A 23,572-nucleotide genomic window follows, 5' to 3' on the forward strand; every position below is an offset into this window, starting at 1 on the left:
ATAACATGAATGAAACTGGAGGGCATTATGCTGAGTGAAGTAAGTAAATTACAAAAGGACAAATATTGTATGAGACCTCTACTGTAAAAACTCACAAAAAGGTTTACACACAAAAAGAAATAATCTTTGATGGTTATGAGGGATGGGAGGGGTGGGGAGGGATATACTAAACAGACAATAGATAAGTGGTAACTTTGGTGAAGGGTAAGACAGCACACAATACTGGGGAAGCCAGCACAACCTGTAAAAGGAAAGGTCACATTCAAACTCCCTGAGGGACCTAACTGCTGAGCAGAGGGTTGTGGGGACCATGATCTCAGGGAACATCTAGGTCAACTGGCATACCATAGTTTAGAATGAAAATGTTCTACATTCTACCCTGGTGAGTAGTGTCTGAGGTCTTAAAAGACTGTGAGCAGCCATCTAAGATACTCCACTGGTCTCACCCCTTCAGGAACAAGGGAGAATGAAGAAAACAAGATATGAGGGAAGGATTAGTCCAAAGGACTAATGGACCACAACTACAATGGCCTCTACCAGACTGAATCTAGTACAACTAGATGGTGCCCAGATACCACCGCTGACTGCTCTGACAGGGATCACAACAGAGTCCCAGACAGAGCTGGAGAAAAATGTAGAACAAAATTCTAACTCACAAAAAAAGACCAGACTTACTGGCCTGACAGAGACTAGAGAAACCCTGAGGGTATGGCCCCCAGACACCCTTTTAGCTCACTAATGAAGTCATTCCCGAGGTTCACCCTTCAGCCAGATTAGATAGCCCCATTAAACAAAACGAGACTAATGGGGCACAACAGCCCAGAGACAAGGACTAGAAGGCAAGAGGGGACAGGAAAGCTGGTAATAGGGAACTCAAGGTCGATAAGAGAGTGTTGATATGTTGTGGGGCTGTTAACCAATGTCAGAAAACAATACGTGTACTGTTTAATGCGAAACTATTCTGTAAACCTTCATCTAAAGTACAATAAAAAAAATTCATTTCTCTTTATAGCTGAATACTATTTCATTGTATAAATATATCACATTTTGTTTATCCATTCCTCTACTGAAATAAACTTGGGTTGTTTCCACCTTTTGGCTACTGTAAATAATGCTGCAATAAACACTGATGTAAAAGTATCTGTTTAAGTCTCTGCTTTCCAGTCTCTTGGGTATATACGTAGAAGTGAAATTGCTGGATCATATGGTAGTTCTGTGTTTAACTCTTCGAGGAACTGCCAAACTGTTTTCCATAGTGGCTGTACCATTTTACATTCCCACCAGCAATATACAAGGTTTCCAATTTCTCCACAACCCTTGTTAGTTTCACATTTTCTGAAAATAGCCATGCTAGTCGATGTGAGAGGTGGTATCTCACTGTGGTTTTGATTTACATTTCCCTAATGATTTATTATGTTGAACATCTTTTCATGTATATCTTCTTTGGAGAAAAGCCTATTCAGGTCCTTCATCCATTTTTTAAATTTGTGCCTTCCCTCCTTTTAAGGAGCATTTTTAATGAATTCATTTTATCTTTTTATTGGTGTATCATTTAAACTTCTAGTTTTTTGAACACTTGTGTTTTATTTTATTATTTTAAAATAATTTATTTTTGTTGTTGAGAAACACACAGCAAAATATACACCAATACAACAGTTTCTACATGTACAATTCAGTGACGATTACATTCTTCAAGTTGTGCAACTATTCTCACCCTCCATTTCTGAATTGTTCCTCCTGCATTAACATTAACTCACTGCCCCTTAGAGCACTTGTATTTAAGACAGCATACGAAGAATTACACTACACATAGATATATGTTAAGATGTATGGATGTAATCTAATGAACAGCTCTAGCTCTTTTTTAGTTAATAGTATTGTGTTTTGGGTGAAATTTTATATGGCAAATTAGGTTCCCATTTGACAATTTCTATACAAATTGTTCAGTGACATTAGTGACATTTTCACAATGTGTCAACATTCTCTTTGTGTTCTGTTTGTTCCATTTTTTGTGTGCCACTCTGTTATTTCACTAAAAAGTGATCTCGGGATAGTTTAGTTCAAGGTTTACAGAGTATCTCAGGGTGATAATCTCAGGGAGTCCTCTGTTCTCAACTGGTCTGGTAAGTCTGGCTTTTTTTTTTTTTTTTAAAGAATTTGAGTTATGTTGTACATTCTTCTCCCATTCTATCCAGGACCATCTCATGTGACCCTGCTCAGAACGGTTGATAGTGGTAGCTAGGCACTATCTAGTTCTTCTGGTCTCAGGGTAGAGAAGGCCGTGGCTCGTGTAGGCTATTAACCCTCTAGACTTGTTTCTTCTCTGACACTTGTTTCTTTCTTACTCTTTTGCTCCTGACGAGTAGAGATCAATAGTTTTATCTTAGATGGCTACTTGCAGGCTTTTAAGACCAGATGTTACTTCACTAGAATGCAGAACATGAGTTTTGTGAACTAAATTATGCCAACTGACTGAGTTGTCCCATGAGACTAAGGTCCTAAGCCTTTAAACCCAGAAAACCAATCTCGTAAGATCTTAGTTACCCAGTGCTGCTATAACAGAAATACCACAAGTGGATAGCTTTAACAAACAGAAATTTATTTTTTCACAATTTAGGAGGCTAGAAGCCCGAATTCAGAGCACTGGCTCTAGGGGAAAGCTTTCTCTCTATTGGCTCTACAGGAACGTCCTAGTCTCTTCTGAGCTTCTGCTTCTGGGCAATCCTTAAGTGGCTTGGCATCTCTCTTCCCTCATCTCTGCTTCTAGGTTGTATTTAATTTCTTTTATATCTCAAAAGAGATTGACTCAACATACCCCCTACACTAATCCTACCTTATTAATATAACAAATATAACCTAATCCTCATTAACATAACTTAATTCTGCCTCAAGGAGCCGTGGTGGCACAGTAGTAAAGTGCTTGGCTGCTAACCAAAAGGTCGATGGTTCAAACCCACCAGCAGCTCTGTGGGAGAAAGATGTGGCAGTCCGGTTCTGTAAAGATTTACAGCCTTGGAAACCCTATGGGACATTTCTACACTGCCCTACAGGGTCCCTATGGTTCAGAAATCTACTTGATGGCAGTGGATTTTTTTTCTTTGTTTGTTTAATTCTGCCTCATTAATATAACAAACATAACCTAATCCTCATTAACATAACCTAATCCTGCCACATTAATGTAACAAACACAACCCATTCAAAAATCAGATTATAACCACAGGCAGAAGGTAGGATTTACAGCACATATTTTGGGGGTACGCAATTCAATCCATAACACAAAGTATTTGGTTATATCTTAGAAATACGTGTAATTGTGTCTTCTATGAATATATTTGTGTACAAATATCTGTACTTACACATACTCTACATACTTCTATCTGTGCACGCATATGAATACTATACTTACACATCCTCATACATACTTCTATCTGTGCATCCATATGAATACACAAGTACCTACCCATATACCTATATGCCTTTACCCATACCTATGTGATCATACACTCATTTTTTGGCCATTGTTGGTGTTATTTCCAAAAAGTATATATCAAATTCTTTAGTACAAGCATCCTTTTCTCTTGAGGGCATCTTAGTGACATCATTTATTTTGATCAAGCTATGCTCACTACACCCACCTTGGTGCTACATTTCCCATCACCAAAAATAACAAGTATCTACAATCTAGAGTGTGATTCTTACCCCCCTCCCCCTTGTTTACCACCAATAAACACTGGTCTCTTCATATATATATATATGTATATATATATACACACACATACACATATATATATATTCCTGTCTTCTTATAGAAGTGGAATCATACAATACTTGTCCTTATGTAATTGACTTATTTCACTTAGCAGTATGTCCTACAGGTCCATCCATGGTGCAGTATGTTTTGCTGACTCATCATTGTTCTTTTCGGTTGTGTAATATTCCACTGTATGTTTGTACCATATTTTGCTTATCCATCTATCCATTGATGGGCATGGATGGTGTTTCCATTGCTGCATTCCAATGCTGCAATGAACACAGGTGTACATACTCCTGTTCATGTCACTTCTATAGGTCTCTCAGGTATATACCTAGGAGTGGGACTGGTGAATCATAAGATAGTTCTATTTCTAGTTTTTTGAGGACACACCATACTGTTTTCCATAGTGGTGGTACTATTTTACAGTCTCACCAGCAATGGTTAAGGGTTCCAATCTTACCACATCTTTGCCAACAATTGTTATCGGTTTTGGTTTTTGTTTTTATCAGTGTCATTTTAGCTGGGGTGAGATAGTATCTCACTGTAATTTTGATTTGCATCTCTCTAATGCCTAATGATCATGAGCATCTTTTCATGTGTTTGTGGGTCATCTGAATGACCTCTTTGGTGAAGTTTCTGTTCATGTCCTTTGCCCATTTTATAACTGGGTTGTTTGTCTTAGTTGTTGAGTTGTTGAAGTTTTCTATAAATTTCAGAGATTAGACCCTTATCGGATATATCATTTCCAAAGATTTTTTCCCACTCTGTAGGTTCTCTTTTTACTCCTCTGATAAAGTCTTTTGAGTATAAGTTTTTAACTTATGAGGTCCCACTTATCTATTTTGTCTTCTGCTATTTGTGTTTGTTATCCTATTTTTACAAAAGATTAGGTCCCATAGTTTTCTCCCAGGAACTTTACAGTTTTAGGTTTAACATTTAGGTTTTTGACCCATTCTGAGTTAGTTTCTGTGTATGGTGTCCTGTTTCCCTTTTCTGCAAGTAGATAACCAGTTTTTCCAGCACCATTTATTAAAGAGACTGTTAATCCCCCATTGAATGGACTTTGACCCCATGTTGTAGTTTTCATATCCTGCTATACAGCAATGTTTTTAACAGTAAATCTTAACATTGAACATCTGCAAGTGAACATCTGAGAAGAACATCAGCAAGTTAAGCACTGCAACATTGTGTGTAGTACATATTACTAACAGAAAGATGTACAAAAAAGCCAAAAAACAGGCAGTCGTAAGTGCAGTTAGTCGTAACTCAAATACGTCCTAAATCGAGGACTACCTATGAATGGATAACTTTATGACTGGGTTCTCAATTCTGTTCCACTGGTCTATGTGTCTATAGTTGAACCAGTATCAGGCTGTTTTGATTACAGTGGCTGTATAGTTATGTTTTGATATCAGGGAGTGTGAAGTCTCCTGCTTTGTTCTAAATCATCAATATTGCTTCAGCTATTTGGGGGTCTCTTTCCTCTCCATATAAAGCTGGTCATTAGCTTTTCCATTTCAGTAAAGAATGTTGTTGGGATTTGTATCGGGATTGCATTGTATCTGTAGATTGCTTTAGCTAGTATTGACATGTTCACTATATTAAGTCTTCCAATCCACTAGCACAAGATGTCTTTCCATTTATATGGGTCTCTTTTAGTTTCTTGTAGTAATGTTTTATAATTTTCATTGTATATGTCTTTTATGTCCCATGTTAGGTTAATACCTAAGTATTTTATCTTTTTTTTGGCTATTATAAATGGTATCATTTTCTTGATTTCCTTTTCAGAATACTCGTTGTTAGTGTAAAGGAACCCAACTGATTTTTTGTGTGTTGATCTTGTACCCTGCAACAATGCTTAATTCTTCCATTAGTTCCAGCAGTTTTCTTGTGGAATCTTTAGGGCTTTCTACATATAGGATCATGTCATCCATGAATAGAGATAGTTTTACTTCTTCCTTTCCAATTTAGATTTTTATTTCTCTTTCTTGTTTTATTGCTCTAGGTAAGACTACTAATACACTATTGAATAAGAATGGTAATAATGGGCATCCTTGTCTCGTTCCCATTCAAGGGGAAGGCTCTCAGTCTTTCTTCATTGAGAATAATGTTGGCTATTGGTTTTGAATACATGCCTTTAATTATGCTCAGAAATTTCCCTTCTATTCCTATTTTGCTGAGTTTTTACCAGGAAATGGTATTGTATTTTATCAAATATTTTTTCCGCATTGTTATGGATTGAATTATGTCTCCCCAAAGTATGTATTGTAAATCCTAACCTCTATGCCTATGGTTATAAATCCCATTTGGGAATGGGTTGTCTTTGTTATGTTAATGAGGCAGGATTACTGTAGGGTGTATCTTGAGTCAATCTTTTTTGAACTATAAAAAAGATTAAACAAGCAAGCAGAGCAGAGATGGGGGAAGACAGATACCAAGCCACATGAAGACTGCTCAGAAGAGACGAGGACCTTCCTCCAGAGCTGATAGAGAAAGCCTTCCCTTAGAGTCGGCACACTGAATTCAAAATTCTAGCCTCCTAAACTGTGAGACAATAAATTTCTGTTTGTTAAAACCACTCAATTTTGATATTTCTGTTATAGCAGCACTAGATAACTAAGACAGAATTTGGTACCAAGAGTGAGGTGCTGCTCTAACAAATACCAAAAATGTGGAAGTGGCTATGGAAATGGGTAACAGGTAGAGGATGGAAGAGTTTTAAGGTGCCTCATAGTAAACTCCTAAATTGCCTTGAAGAGACTTGGTAGAATTATGAACGTCAAAGGCAATTCTGGTGAGGGCTCAGAAGGAAGTGAGGAGAGAGACAGAGAAAGTCTCTATCGTCTTAGAGAATACGTATGATGCTAGCAATGGAACGTTGCTAGAAATGTGGGCATTAAATGTGCTTCTGGTGAGGCTTTAAAAGAAAATGATGAACATGTGTCATGGATTGAATTATGTCCCCTCAAAAATGTGTGTATCAATTTGTCTGGGACATGATTCCTGGTATTGTGTGATTTTCCTTTATGTTGTAAATCCTGCCTCTATGATGTTAATGAGGGAGGATGGGTGGCAGTTGTGTTAGTATGGCAGGACTTGAACTACAAGATTGGATTGTGTCCTGAGGCAGTCTCTTGAGATATAAAAGAGAGAAGTGAGCAGAGAGACACGGGGACCTCATACCACCAAGAAAGCAGTGCCAGAAGCAGAGCACATCCTTTGGACCTGGGGTCCCTGTGCAGAGAAGCTCCTAGTCTGGGGGAACACTGATGAGAAGAAGGCTGACAGAGAGAGAAAGCCTTCCCCTGGAGCTGATGCCCTGAATTTGGACTTTTAGCCTGCTTTACTGTGAAGAAAATTTCTCTTTGTTAAAGCCATCCACTTGTGGTATTTCTGATGTAGCAACACTAGATGACTAAGACAACATGTGATCGGACAATGGAGGAAGTGTGATGCTTTTTATGCAGTGACAAGGAACTTGTCTGAATTATGTTCAAATGTTTCGTGGAAGGTAGAACTTACAAGTGATGAACTCGGATACCCGGCTGAGATTTCTAACCAAGATCTTAAAGAGGCCACGTAGTTTCTCCTTGCCTCTTATAGTAAAATGTGAGAGTAAAGAGATGGACTTAAAAATTAACTCTGGAAAATTAAAACAAAACTTAAATATCTGGAAAATTCTGTTGTGCAATCAAAGGCCATATGTCCAAAATTCAGAGATATGGCTACACAATCTTTTGTTGAAGGGATTAAGTCTGTGATGATGGATCTAACCAACTACCACAGCAGAAAACTCATCAGTTTAGACTGATGGGGACAGAAAAAGAAGGAAAGGAAAGAAGCTGTCTGCCTTCTGGAATTCTATAGGCAGGAAGCAGGCCAAAGGTGCTACATCTCTTGTCCTCCAAGAAAAGAAATGGACCATCCCTTGAGCAGCCTGGAGATCAGCTGTACTGTGGGAAGGAGCTCAGGAAGCAGGGCTGCATCAGTTTCAAAGGGTGGAGTCACAGCCTCCTAGGTTTAAAATAGTCTGATCTCCAACTCGGTTCCGGAGTATGGGTCTGCGGTTCATGAATGCCAAAGGGAAGGGACCCCTGCCCAAACTGAGTGTATGGGGCTGCCAAGCTGGAGGGGCAGAAGAACAGGGCCTGCCAGGGCTGAAGAGGTGGGGTCGCTACTCAGATGGACTAGGAGAATGGGGCTGCCCAAAGGCAAGGGAGCAGAGTTGCTGTCCCAGTGGTCCTGGAAGGTGGAGCTGAAGCCCAGGGCTGAGGGGCCTCCATCCAGAATCCAGAAGACATGGCCAACATCCAGAGTCTGGCAGGCAGGGCCATTGCCCATATGCTCTCAGAGAACAGAGGATTATTTTAAAGCCTTGAGAGCTAATGTAATTTGTTCTGCTGGGTTTTGCACTTGCTTTGTGCCTGTTATCCCTTCTTTCCCTCCAATTTCTCCCATTTGTAATGGAAATGTCTACCTTGTGACTATTCTACCACTGTACTTTGGCAGCAGATAACTTGTATTCTAGATTTCACAGGTTCACAGATGAATATGAATTTTTCCCCAGGACAGAATATGCCTAAAGTCTTACCCATATTTGATTTAGATGCTTCAGAAGGTGAGAGTTAGTACTTCCAGTTGATTTAAGACTTTTGTGATGGTGTGAATGGGGTGAATGTGTTTTGCATGTGGCAAGACATGAATTTGGGGGGGGGGGCAAAGGGTAGAATCTTATGGATTGAATTACATTCCCCAAAAATATGTGTTATAAATCCTAACCTCTATGCTTGTGGTTATAATCCCACTTGGGAATGGGTTGTCTTTCTTAATGTAATAAGGCTGGATTAGTATAGTGTTTATCTTGGGTCAATCTCAGAGATGGGGGAAAAGAGATGCCATGCCACATGAAGATCACCCAGGAGCAGAAGCTCAAAGAGACAAGGACCTTCCTCCAGAACCAACAGAAACAGAAGGGCTTCCTCTAGAGCCAGCACCCTGAATTTGGACGCCTAGTCTCCTAAACTGTGAGAAAATAAATTCGTCTGTTAAAGCCACCCACTTGTGGTATTTCTGTTATAACAGCAGTAGATAACTAACACACAGATCAACTGATATGATCATACAGTTCTTCTGTTTAAGTGGTGAATTACATTGATTGATTTTCAATCGTGGTATGAATCCCATTTGATCATGGTCTAAGATTTATTTGATATGTTGTTGAGTTCTATTCACTAGAATTTGTTGAAATTTCTGCATCTATATTCATAAGGCATACTGGTTTGAAATTAGCTTTGTGGTGTCTGTGCCTTATTTTGGTATCAGGGTGATGCTGGCTTCATGAAATTAGTTAGGGAATATTTCTTCCTCTTCTATGTTTCTCAAGAGTTTAAGTAGAATTCTGTCAACTGTTCTCTGAATGTATGGTAGAATTCCCCAGTGAAACCATCTGGTTCTGGGCTTTGTCATTGTTGTTGGCAATTTTTTTGATGACATCTTCAATCTCTTCTTTTGTAATGGGTCTGTGTAGATTTTCTACCTCTATGTTGGTATAGGCAGGTAGTGTGTTTCTAGGAATTTGTCCATTTCATCTAGGTTTTCAAATTTGTTAGAGTACAATTTTTCATAGTATTCTGTTATGATCCTCTTTATCTCAGTTGGATCTGTTGTAATGTCTCCTGTTTCAATTCTTATTTTCATTATTTGCCTCTTCTCATTTTTTTTTGTCAGTGTAGTCAGTAGTTTGTCTATATTATTGATCCTTTCAAAGGACCAAATTCTGGTTTTGCTGATTCTTTCTATTGTTTTTCTATTTTGTTTTACTAATTTCTGCTCTGATCTTTATTATTTCCTTTCTTCTGGTAACTTTGGGCTTCTTTTGATCTTCCTTTTGTATTTGTTTTAGTTCTTGCATGAAGTTATTGATTTTGGACCTTTCTTCATTTTTAATGTGCGCATTTATTGCTATGCATTTCCCTCTGAGTAATGCTTTTGCTGTATCCCATAGGTTTTGACACGCTGTTTTCATTTTTGTTTGACTCTTAAGTATTTTTCGATTTCATTTTTTATTTCTTCAAAAACTCAATAGTTTTTTTAGTACTGTGTTAGTTTCCATGTGATTATTTTTTCTATTGTTGATTTCTAGCTTCATACCCTTATGATCAGAGATGCTTTGTATGATATCAATGTTTTTAAATCTGTTGAGACTTGTTTAGAGTCCAGGCATATGGTCTATTCTGGAAAATTATCCACGTGCACTGGAGAAAAATGTTTATTGTGCCGACGAAGGGTGGAGTGTTCTGTACATGTCCGTTAGGCCAAATTGGCTTATGGTTTTATTTAAGTCCCTAATGTCCTTAGTGATCTGCTTTGTAGATGTTCTGTCTAGAATTGACAGTGGTATACTGAAGCCCCAACTACTATTTTGGAGTGGTCTACTTCTCCTTTCATATTAGTATTTGTCTAATGTATTTTGGAGCATTGATGTTAGCTGCATATATAATTGTTATGTCTTCTTGATGGATTGACTCATTATTATACAATATCTGTCTTTATCTCTAGTTATATATAGATTTTAAAGTCTATTTTATCTGATATCAGTATTGTCATCCCTGCTCTTTACTGGTCACTGGTTGCATGGAATATTTTTTCCATCCTTTTATTTTCAGCCTGTGTCCTTTATGTTCAGTCTGTTTATGTCCTTGTGTCTAAAGTGTGTTTTATGTAGGCAGTAAAAGGATGAGTGATTTTTTTTTTTAAACTCTGTCTTTTGCATGGGGAGTTTAGACCACTTACATTTAAGGTTATTTCTGAAAATGAAGTGTCTCCTTCATTCATTTTTCTATTCATGTTTTGAGTGTCTTATATCTTTGTCTTTTTATTCTCATTATTCTGTTGTTTCTCGTGTTTGGCTGCTTTCCTGTGATGAGCCCTTTTGATTTCTTCTTTATTTTCTTCTGTGTATTTTTTTCTAGGTGATTACCCCACATATTACATTACATGACTTGCAATTGCAACACCATTTTACATATGAACAACAAATAACATACATTAACATACTAAATCTATTCCTGTTTTGCTCCTCTCTCCCCCATTTCTGTTGATGAGTCTCCATTAACATCATTGCACATCCCATATCCAACAGGTTTACTCTGTACTTATTTCTTGCATCGTTGATGTTGTATTGCTTGTGGAACTAGACTACTGAGTTCATTCCCCGAAAATATTGTATACTAGGTCCTTACATTTGTCCACGCTGTTACTTTTTTGGGGAGATCTCTCTCTTTTATTTTTATTTATTGTTATTTCCCATTTGTATATTTCAGTGTTTGTTTAATGTTCTTTCCTTTCTATTTGGAGAACTCCCTTAACTAATATTTGCAGAGCTGGTCTAGTAGTGGGATATTCCCAGAGCTTCTGTTTATTTGGGAATATCTTGATTTTCCCCTCATTTTTGAATGATAACTTTCTAAATAATTAAAAAGAATTCTAATTGAATTCTTGGTTGGCAATTGTTTTTGATCAATATTTTATATATGATGCTCCATTGTCTTCTAGCCTCTTGAGTTCTGGGGAGAAATCTACACTAATTCTTATGAAAGACTCTTGCAATGTTATATTGTTCTTCTCTTCCTGCTTTCAGAATTCTCTCGTCTTTGGTTTTCAGGAAATTTATTAAAATGTGACCTAGGGTGGATGTCTTTGTGTTTCTTCTAATTGGAGTCCGTGTAGCTTCCTGTTATTTTCCAGGCTTGGTTACCTGTTCAGGTCTGGAAAATTATCTATGATTATCTCTTGGAAAATTCTTTCTATGCTTTTATTATTATGGTGCTCTGGAATTCCAATAATCCTAATGCTAGATTTCTTAATTGAATTCCACATTTCCATTTGCCTTTGTTCACTTTTCTTTGTTCTTTTCTCAAAACTTAGTAAGTTCAGTTACTGTGTCTTCTACTTCACTTATTCTTTTTTCTGTTTGACTCTATTATTGACTGTTTCTCTTGCATTTTCTAATTCACTTATTTTATTCTTCAGTTCCAGTAATTGTTTTTTTTTTTTAAATGTTTTCAATTTCCTTATTGAGTTTCTCATTTTATTCCTTCATCTCCACTAGTTTGCTGTGTTTTTTGCTTTCTTTAAATATATTTAACACTATTGTCTGGAAGTTTTCTATTTTTTTTTTCCTCCATTAACCTGGTCTCCACAGGCGAAGTTTCCCTTTTATTCTTTTCTTTTGACTGGTCCTTCTTCTCTTGTGATTTTTGTGTGCTTTAATATTTTTTGTTGAAGCTGGGACATTTTGATATTTTTAGATATTTTGAAATTCTAAATTTTCTGATTTTCAAGAGAAATCTAATTGTTAGATTTACCTCCAGTATCTTCTCCTAAGTTTTGCTAGAGGGCACAATTTTCCTTAGATTTTTTTTTTTCTTCACTGAGTCAGGAGTTGTCTGAGGCTTTATCTCTGTTATTCTTGGCTTCTGTGTCTATTGCCATAACTTTTATGCATTTTGAAAACTTTTAAGTCTCTTGGTGCTTATTCTGCCTGGTACTCCCTAAGGTGGCCGACTTTGCTGGGTTTTTAGGGTCCCTCTGTCTTCTGTGGTTTTGGCTGTGGTCCAGACAGCACTCCTAGGGCTCAGTTCCTTCCCTCATCTACGTATAATTGGGCTCATCTTTCCCCCTGTAGTTCACTGCATATGTGCAGGGCTTTTCTGCTGGCCAAGGATATGAATGAAAGTGGTAGGGTTCAGCTTTCCCAAGGTGAAGGTGGGGAGCACTTCATGGCCTTCCCTCGTGGGCACTCTGTGTAGGTTTTCCCACAGTGTCCTGTTGTGGGCAGTGAGTGGTTGTTTCCTGCTGTGTTGCCTGTTTAATGTCTTTTTCTTACCCTGGCTGAAGGGTGGGTCCTGTGGCTCTACAGTGTGTCTGGGTCCTACAGACCATCTGCCTCAGGTCTTGGCAAGATTCAACAGTACTCACAGCACCTCGGCCTCCCTACACCCCCTTCCCAAGTGCGTGGCCTGTGAACTCCCACAACCAATCTGCGCCACCTTAATTGGGCTATAGCTTCCTCAATTTAGCTCCTGTCCTATGTTCTTAGTTCAAGATGTTGCGTGTCTCCATCCCAAAATGGTCACAATGAGCCAAGTCCTCCAAATGTTAGTTGCTAGAATCTCCCAGCTAATGTGCTGCCCCACTCCTCCCTATTTCTGGACTAACCTCAACTCTCCTACACTTTAGCTGCCCTCCAGAGCTCTGACATCTCAATCTGTGCTTGTTTTTATTCGTTGTTTAGTGGGTTAGTTGCAGGGGAGTAAATTGGAGCAACTATTTACTCTGTCACCCTGCCCTGCCCTTCATTTATACTTCTTTTAAAAACTTTTTTTAGTGGTTGCATTAGAAGTTACAATATATATCTTTAGTGATCTAAGTCTACCGAACAGTAACATTATACCACTTCATTTGTAGCACAGGCACCTTATAAGAGAGTATTTCCTGTGGCCTTTGCCATCCCTTGTGGCACTAACGTCATTCATTTCACTAACCCATATGCTATGACCATCCAATACACGGTTACTGCTGTTATTATTTTCCATTGTATCCTGGATATTCTGAGTATTATGTTATGAGGCTAAGGATCTTATTTATCTTCTGTTTTAGCAGGCCTCCTCTGATACAGTGCCAGCTGGGAAAGGAGGTGCTGCTCTACTTATTGGCAAGTGAGGTTGGAAGTGCAGGTTCTTCACTTGGCCTCTATTGACACAGGTGGAGGAGATAAAGAGACCATTTGTTACTGCTAGCCAGTGGTTAAGGTCCTGGCTGTCTACTAGACCTCCTTTGACATCACTTCATTAGGGAGGTGGAGAGGCACTTCGATACTGCAGGACAAGGGTGGAAGCCTAGATTTCCACTCAGCCTTTACCAGTGGGGGTGACAGCTGGCTGCAGTTTTATTTTTGTTTTTTAATATTTACTTGGAGTAGAGGAGTCATTGTTTAAAATTTTTTGTCTTGCTAGGCTGCCCTTTTCCTGGTTCTCTGTCTAAAGAAAGCAGGCTTTATATGGGGCTCTTTGGCTGTTTGCCTGTGTCCATTAGTGTTTCTGGGTTGTTGGTTTCTCTAGCACCTGATCCTGAATATATGAGGCAAAAATAAGAAACAGGAAACTGGGTGTCATTTCTTGTGTCCTTTGGTCCCTACCTGGTTGGTCTGTTTTTGTCTCTCCACCATTCAGTCTTATGTTTGTTTTATATATAATGTCTATATTTTTTAGCTGTACTACAGGAAGATACAGTGAGAATTATGTTTACACAATCCTGTCTGAATCATAAGTCTCCAAAATTTTCACTTTTAAGGATTGCTTATTTAATTTAGTATAATTTTCAATATGTAAAATATTTATGCAGTTCAAAAATCAAAATTGTATAAGAAGATATATGTACAGTCTCACTTCCTTTTTTGTCCCATCTACTCACTGCCCTCTTGCCCCATTTTTAATAGTTTCTGATTTTTTTTCCCATGTTTCATTTTTGGAACTATAAGTAATTACATACATTCCTATCTCAATTTCTTTCTTACACAAAAGATAGCTATGTACACTGTTAAGCTTCTTACTTTTTGACTTAATATATACTGAAGATCAATCCTTACCTGTATATAAGCTCTCGGCCATACTATGGCTGCATAGGTTTTAACAGCATGTAGCTGAAACCTGAGTTTAGTCAACTAAGTCTGCTTATGATGAGCATGTGGGTTGTTGATGTACTGCTATTACAAACCACACTGCAGTGAGTAACACTGTGCATACATCATTTTGTATTTGTGCTGATATAGCTTTAAGAGAGATTCCTATAGGTGAGATTGCTGGTTAAAAAAAGTAAATACATCTGTAGGTTTGTTAGTGCAAAAAAAATTACATTTTTAAAAGGCAGAACTGATCTTGTCATTCTTTTACATAAAACCTTCAATAGCTAAGCACTGCTTTACAAAGCTTCCTCAAGGATACATATAATTCCTTTCAGGCGTTTTTCACATCTTGTATGACACTTCCTTGCTTTCTCTGTTACAGCCATACTGACCTGTTTTTAGGCTCCTCTACTCACTATCTTCTCTTCTTCAGGGCTCTTGGTACTTGTTCTTTTCTTTACTTGGAATGCATACACTTCCTTGTTTCATTTTTTTCCTAGACTTCCCCTAGAGCTTTGCATCACTTTTTCTTAAAATTTCTTTTCCTTGAGTTGAAAATATTCATAATAAAAGTAAAGAGAACAGTACACTGAGCCCCTCCTCCCATATATCCATCACCCAGCTTGAACAACTATCAAGTATTTCTTTCTGGAAACTTTTTTTCTTGACCTCCCTGAAGTCAAGTTTTCCTGTTAGAGAACTATCACTGTATACTTCTGCTTCCTGGTACTTACCAAATTTACAGTTACATTTATGTACATAATTTAATTAGTTTTAGTTTTCCTCAAAAAAAGCTGAGGTTCCTAAAAGCAGCTGAGATTCCTGAAAGCAGAGGCTTTTCCTATTTGGTTCATAATTACTTTTCTAGTATTTACCCAGTGCCTGCACTGTAAGTACTCAAACTACCCTATAAATAAGAAGAATGATTCAATGAGAAAACTAAGGCTGTGCTATTAAATATCTTGACAACTCCATATAAGTCTGTCAAGTAGTGGGTATCACGCAAACAGTTGTTGAGCTTGAACTGCATTTTTCAAGATGACATACTATATTAATCAGGGTTCAATCAGAGAAATAGAACCACAAGAGATATACATATTTAAGGGATTTGTTACAGTAACTTGATAATTTCTAGGATGCAGCTACAGTAGTGCTGAGAGGGAAACTGACAGCACTAAAATGCTTATATTAGAAAAGAGGAAACATCTCAAATAGTATAAAATTTCACATTAAGAAACTATAAAAATAAGAGCAAAATGAACCCAATACAAGCAGAAGAAAAAATAACAAAAATCAATGAAATTGAAATCAGAAAATCAGTGATAGTAAAAGCTAGTTGACAGAAAAGATCAATAAAATGGGTAAATCTCTAACAAGACTGACAAAGAAAAAAGAAAAGACAGAATCACCAATATCAGGAATATAAATACAGATCCTACAGACATTAAATGACAATAAGGGAATAGTTTGTGCCCTGGGTGGCACAAATGGTTAAGCGCTCAAGTACCAACCAAAAGGTTGGAGGTCCAAACCCACTCAAGAGGCACCTCAGAAGAGAGGCCTGGTTATCTCTTTCTGAAAGGTCACAGCTTTGAAAGCCTTATGGAGCAGTTCTACTCTGCACACATGGGGTTGCCACGAGTCAGGATTGACTTGACAGCAACTAACAATATTAACAACGAACAACTGTACACATACACATTTGACAACTTAGATAAAATGAACTAATTCTTAGAAAAGCACAAAATACCACAACTTACACAATAGAAATTGATAATTTGAACAGCTTTATAACTATTAAAGAAATTGAATTTGTAATTTTAACTCTCCAAAAAGAAATCTCCAGGCCTAGATGGTTTCACTAGAGAATTCTACCAAACATTTAAAAAAGAATAACACCAATTCTACACAAACTCTTCCAGAAAACAGAAGACGAGGGAATACTTCACAACTAATTTTTTGAGGCCAGCATTACCCTGATATGAAAACCAGACAGAGACAGTACAAAAAAGAAAACTACAGACCAATTTCTCCCATGAACACAGACACAAAACTACTTAACAAAATATCACCAAATAGAATGGAACAATATATAAAAATAATTATATGCTATGACGAAGTAAGCTTTATACCGGGTACCCAAGGCTGGTTCAATATTAAAAAAGTCAATGTAGTTTACCACTTTAATGGGATAAAGAAGAAACCCCACATAATCATATCAACAGATGCAGAAACAGCATTTGACAAAATTCAATGTCCATTTAAATACTTTCAGAAAACCAGGAATAAAATACACCATAAGGTGAAAGACTGGATGCTTTCTTCCCTAGGGTCAGAGACAAGGCAAGGATGTCTTCCCTCACCACTCTCACTCAACATAGTATTAGAAGTCCTAACCAGCTCAATAAAGTAAAGGAAATAAAAGGCATACAGATCAGAAAGGACGATATTAAACTGTCCTACTTGCAGATGACATGATGGTCTACAGAGAAAATCCCTAAGAATCTACAGAAAAACTAAAACTAATAAGCAAGTTCAGCAAGGTCTCAAGATACCAAAAAAAAAAAAAAAAAAATTATACTTCTATATACTAGCAATGAATTCAAGGAAACTAAAATAAAAAACACAATACCACTAAAAATCACTGAAAAAATGAAATACTTAGGTATAAATCTAATATGTATGGAAGTTTTACGCTGAAAACTACTGAACCGACACTAAAGGGAGAAATGAAAGATCTACATAAATGGAAAAAGACTAAATGTCTTATAGTCTGTGTTTATAAACTATAAGCTCAACAAAGTAAAGATGTCGGTGTTTCCAAAATTGATATGCAGGCTTAATGTAATTCTTATGAAAAACTCAGCGAGATTTTTTTTACATAATGACAATATTATTGCAAAATGTATATGCAAAGACAAAGGAATTAGAATAGCTAAAACAATATTAATAAAGTAGTATAAACTAGAAGGAATCACTGTACTTGATTTTAAAGCTTGATATACAACTACGGTTGTATATCTCTTGGGAGAGAGATAGACACACAGATCACTGGAACAGAAAAGAGAATGCAGAAATAGACCCACACAAGTACAGCCAACTGATTTTTGACAAAGGTGAAAAGGAGTTTGATGGAAAAAGAATAATAATGCTGGAGCAAATGGATATGCATAGGCAAAAAAAAAAAAAAAATCATGATCCTTAACTTTAACCTCACATCCTATACAATAATTAACTCAAAATGGACCATAGATTTAAATAAAAAACATAAAGTGATATAAATTTTAGAAACAAAAATAGGGAAAAATCTTTGGACCAAGGACCTGGTGAAAGTTGTTAGACATGACACCAAAAGCATGATTCATTTTTTAAAAATGATAACATGACTTGATCAAAAAAAAAAAAAAAGAAAAAAACCTCTTCTTCTGAAAAGACCCTAAGAAGAGGATGAAAAGACAAGTTACAGACAGTAGAAAATATCTGCAACCCACCTATCAGTTAAACAACACATTTAGACTATTAAACTCTCAAAATGTAATAGTTAAAAAAACAAAAACCTTCAATTAAAAAATGAGCAAAAGCCATGAAGAGACATTTCATGGAAAAGCATATGTAAATGGAAAATAATCCCATGAAAAGATTTCAACATCACTAGCCATTAAAAAAATAACAGATTAAGAGCGTGATGAGAGATCACTATACATTTATTACAACTACTAATTACAAAAAAAAAAAAAAAGTGACAATACCAAGTACTAGCAAGGATAGGGAGTAAGTGGACCTCTTATACATTCCTGGTGGAAATACAAATGGTACAGCCACTCTGGAAAACAGTCTGGCAGTTTCTTAAAAAACTAAACACACCATACATATGAACTAGCAATTACACTCCAAGTATATTTTCCGGAGAAATGAAAACTTAGCCTCATACAAAAACCTGTACATGAATGTTCATAGCAGCTTTATTTTTAATAGTCTAAAACTGCAAACAAGCAAAATGTCCTTAAATGGGTGAATGGCTAAACAAACTGTGATACATTCATACAATGGAATACTATACAGCTATAAAAGGAATGAACTATTGCTATACACTGCAACGTGGATGAATCTCAAAAGCATTATGCTGAGTGAAAAAGCCAATCTCAACATACCAAATACATACAATTCCATTATATAATATTCTCCAAATGACAAAAGTATAGCAATGGAGAACAGATTAGTAGTTTCCAGAGACTGGGGATGGTGGGAGAGAGTGAGCAGGTATGACTATAAAGGGGTAGCATGACAGAGATCTTTGTGGTGATAAAATAGTTCTGTATCTTGATTGTGGTTGTGGTTATAAGAATCTACACATGTGATAAAATGGTATAAAACTATTCATATACATTGTACCAATGTCAATTTACTGATGTTGACAGTATATTACATGAGATGTACATATTGGGAGAAACTTGGTGAAAAGTATAATTTTTGCTAATTTCTATGAATCTGTAATTATTTCAATAGTTTTTAAAAAGTATATATAAAAAAACAAATTTTTTTCTTCTTCAAAACACTATTAAGAAAATAAAAAGAAAGCACAGATGAAGACAGTGTGCAAAACTTTTGAGCTCTTTCAACCCAACAAAAAGACAAAAAGAAAAACAAAACTAACCTAAACAAAAAAATGGGCTAAAGATATGATCACATACTTCATTAAAGACGACCGATGAATGGCCAAAAAGCACAGTAAAAGATGTTCAACTTCATCAAATTAAATGCAAATTAAAACCCAATAAAAAGCAACCAGACACCAACTAGAATGGTTAAAAATAATAAAAACTGGTTGCTGCCAAGTCAACCCTGACTCATGGCAACCCACATGTGTCAAAGTAGAACTGTGCTCCTTAGGGTTTTCAGTGGCTGATTTTTCAGAAGTAGATCACTAGGCCTTTCTTCCAACACATCCCTGGGTGAACTCAAACTTCCTAGTGCTTACACTGTTTGCACCATGCAGGGACTCCTAAAAGTAGTAAGACTTATCAAACCGAACACTGATAAATAAAGAACAATGAAAACTGTCATACATTGCTAATAGGCATGAAAACAGCATAGCCAGTTTGGAAACATCTGAGTTTCTGGTAAAGTTATATATACGCTTACTAGAACACCCAGAAAGTACATTCCTAGGTATTTACATAAGATAAACGAAACATATATCAATACAAAGACTTGTATGTAAATGTTCATAATAGCTTTATTTCCAATAGCCCCAAAGTAGAAAAAAGCTGTACATCTATTAACAGATAAAGGATAGCATATTGTGGTACATGAATACAAAGAAATACTACTCAAGATATAAAGAATAAATTCCTGATACATACAACATGCATGAATTTCAAAATTACTGTTAAGTGAAAGAAGTCAGACAAAAGAGGATATATACTTTATGATTTCATTTAATTCAAAGAGAGGCAAAACCACTGCAACTGAAAGAAATCAAGGCTTTTCAGGGGACAGGAGGGGCGGGTGGTAAGAATGAAGGGAAGGGACTCATTCGAAAGGGCTGATGGAAATATTCTAAATCATGATTTTGATGGTGCTAATCAAGTGTATACATTTCTCAAAACTCATCAACTTGTACACTGAAAACTGCTGATTTTTATTTTATGTTACATACACTTCAATAAGTCATTAAATTTTTAAAAAAAGAAATGCACCCTAGAGGGGGTCACATGGTAAGGTGTGCTCACCCACTGAGACGAGGTGGTTGTAGTTCTCCAGCATTACGTCTCTGTACAGGGTCCTCTGAGCAGGGCCCATGTGCTGCCACTCCTCCTGGGTCAGCTCCACAGCCACGTCCTTGAATGACACTGATGCCTGTAACAGTAGATTTCTGATCAATCTGAAGGGCCCAGAAAAAAGTGACATGGAAAATACCATTGAAAACTAACTTTTACCATGTTTCCTGTTGAGCGTTAAAAACATAATGCTATAAAGGATGCCTATTACGGCCTAACTTTGTCTTACGGTTTTGGGGATACACAATTACTAAATATGTTATTCTCATACCCTGATTCATTTGTATTTATTTTTAAATTATATACACAAATTGTCAGTTAATATAATACCAAGAAAGCTTAGTGCCTTTTAAGTTAGTATAAATAGGTTCCTGTAAATGTTTCCCATACGTCAGTGGATTGTGCTGAGCACTCTATACAGTATACACACCTCACCCTGGAGATCTCTGCTGGGGTATTAGAGAACCAGTGAAAAAATACAGACAAGAGAGACTTCCGGCAAAATGGCGCCCTAGGCAGAAGCACCACGCCATCCCTCCACAGCAAAGATCCGAAAAACTACGCCAATCAGAGAAAACAGCAATCTTGAAACCCTAAAACATCAAATGAGGAGATAATGAACTCAGCCAAGCACCAAATGGAGTGAGAAAACTGACAGAAAACGGAGAGCGAGGAGAGATTCATGCAGAGGTCCTCTATCAGTTAACACAGCGCAGATCCGACATCTTGGATTCCTATCGGAGTCCAGCAAATAGGGGGTACGAGAAAGCAGCTTCACGGAGCTTCCAGTGGCAGACAAAACAACTGGTAATTTGCGAAATACGCTTTCCCACCCTTCTTCATACCCACTCCGCCTCCTCTGCTTCCTGCAGCCACAGTCTCTTGTCTGGGAAGCTCCGGCTGCTTGGATTCCACCCGCCCACACTGGCTGGCTCTCTGAGTGCCATTTGTTGCCTGCTGGTGTTCCATTTTTTCTGCTTCTTTTGGTTTCTTCCTTACCTCTCACCACTTCCCCCTCCTTTCGCTCAAAAACCTGGCTCTGTGCGCCATCTTTGCTTCTTCCTGAGGGGCTGCGGAGCTCCCTTTGAGTGTGGAACCCCTTCCTGGTCTGGGCTGCCACGCTGGTGGGATCCCGGGGCTTTTGTTCGTTTCTTTTGAATTGTTTGTTTTCTTTTACTTTTCTTGAGTTGGGAGCCCATTCTGGCCGGGCAGTGCTGTGCGACTTGGAACATACCCCCTCGGCTTGCGCAGATGCGCAGAGGGATCCCTGAGGACATTTCATTTTTCGTTGGGTTTTTTTTCTTTTTCTGTTTTTTTGGGGGCTTTTCTTGTTCTTTTTTTTTTATTTGTTTTGCTTGCTTTTCCCTCTTTTCCCCCTTTTTCTTTCTTCATTACTTAGTTTCGCGTCTCTCTATACCTTCCTTCTCTTTCTGTTCCTTGTATACCTGGCACTGAATACCTCTACACCTTCTAGCCAGGCTGTACTGCAACACCTGAGAACAACTTCCCCAGACCTCATAGCCGCACCAGTGGGATCCCTGGAAGCTTTGCTGTTCTTTTTCCTTTTTGATTTTTATTTATTCATTCTTTCCTTTTCTTCTTTTCTCTTCTTCTTCCCCTTTTTGTTTTTCTCCATTTCATAGTCTCGCATCTCTCTACTCTAACGGCAAGCTCCCCTAGCACTCTTTTTTGTTTGTATGTTTTAGGCTCCTGTTCCTCTCTCCTCTCTCCCATATCCATCTTAGCTCCACACATAACAATCTCCCCCCAACATCCTGCCTACCTGCACCGTGTGCTTAACATCACACCACCAAGCAGCCCAGGCACGGCCTACTGGAACCTACCCTGCACTGATTACCGACCCACCCTGGTGGCTGTAGTAAGTGCCACAAACAACCCATCCCAGTAACTCCCCTTCAGCTAGACCAGTGCTTCTGTACCATATCTGAGTGACTGACCCTGCCAATTGGAGGAGGCAAAAAGTATCATGCCCCAAGATGAGCAAACAGAGAACACACAGCCTGCTTGCTCAGACATAGCCAAAAAAAAAAAAAAAAAAAGGACGAAACAAAGCTACAATCAATGAATGAGAAAAATAACTACTGAATGTCCCGATAACAGCAGGAAATCAGAGCAGTTAAGTCAGAGCAAATGACAACAACTTCAGAACAATAAAAGAGGGAATAAATGGTGCAGGTATAGAACCTTCTAATGGAGAGGAAGGCAAGGCGATACCAAGTATTAACAGACTATTTCAAACTTAGAAAGATAAGGGTAAATTTCATGGTAACCACAAAGAAAGTCAACAAACATACTCATAAAAATAAAGAGGAAAAACATAAAGTCTCAATAAAAAACAAAAGAAATGCAAAACGAATCCACAAATAAAAGTAACTCAGCACAGGAGAGTAAGAAGAACAAAGAAAATGTCAACAACACAAAAAAAAGCACTACAAAATGATAGCAACAAACTCACATCTATCAATAATTTCACTGAAAATAAATGGACTCAATGCACCCATAAAGAGACAGAGAGTGACAGAATGGATAAGAAAACAGGATCCATCAGTATGCTGTCTACAAGAGACATACCTTAGAAACAAAGATGTGAATTTATTAAGTCAAAGGTTGGAAAAAAATATATCAAGCTAACAACTACCAAAAAAGAGAAGTGGCGATATTAATCTCAGATAAAATACACTTTAAAACAAAATCCACCATAAAACACAAAGAAGGACACTATGTAATGATTAAAGGATGATCCATCATGAAGATATAACCATAATAAACATCAATGCACCCAATGACAGGGCTCAAAAATACATAAAACAAACTCTAACAACACTGAAAAGAGACATTGACAGTTCCACAGTAATAGGAGACTTCAACACACCACTCTCAGTAAAGGACAGAACAACTGAAAAGAAACTCAGCAAAGATACAGAAGACCTAAAGAGCACTATCAGCCAACTTGACCTCATAGACATACATAGAACACTCCATCCAACAGCTGCAAAGTACACATTCTTTTCCAAAGCACATGGAACGTTGTCCAGAACAGACCACAACTTAGGCCACACAGCAATGCTCAACAAGATCCAAAACATTGAGATAATTCAAAGTATCTCCTCTGACCACAATGCCAGCAAGGTAGAAATTAACAACAGAAACAGCAAGAAAAAAAATCAATTACATGAAAACTGAATAATACCCTGCTTAAACATCACTTGGTAATAGAAGAAATCAGAGATGGAATCAAAAAATTCCTAAAATCAAATAAGAATGAAAACACATCATACCAAAACCTTTGGGACAAGCAAAGGCAGTCCTCAGAGAACAATTTATACCAATAGA

At 37.4% G+C, this 23,572-nt stretch overlaps 1 protein-coding gene across 1 annotated transcript in view; it reads right to left on the reverse strand.

Annotated features, from left to right (window-relative positions):
- ZNF782 (zinc finger protein 782) overlaps positions 1 to 20,429 on the reverse strand; it is a 44,990-nt gene extending 24,561 nt beyond the window's left edge. Inside the window, 1 exon segment of the mRNA XM_023735842.1 lies at positions 20,171 to 20,429. Within this exon segment, the coding sequence (XP_023591610.1) occupies positions 20,171 to 20,360 (190 nt within the window). The 5' untranslated portion in view covers positions 20,361 to 20,429.
- Positions 20,430 to 23,572: the final 3,143 nt, after the last annotated feature.

The sequence above is a fragment of the Trichechus manatus genome, unplaced genomic scaffold, assembly GCF_000243295.1.
Source record: "Trichechus manatus latirostris isolate Lorelei unplaced genomic scaffold, TriManLat1.0 scaffold00082, whole genome shotgun sequence".
Lineage (NCBI taxonomy): Eukaryota > Metazoa > Chordata > Mammalia > Sirenia > Trichechidae > Trichechus > Trichechus manatus.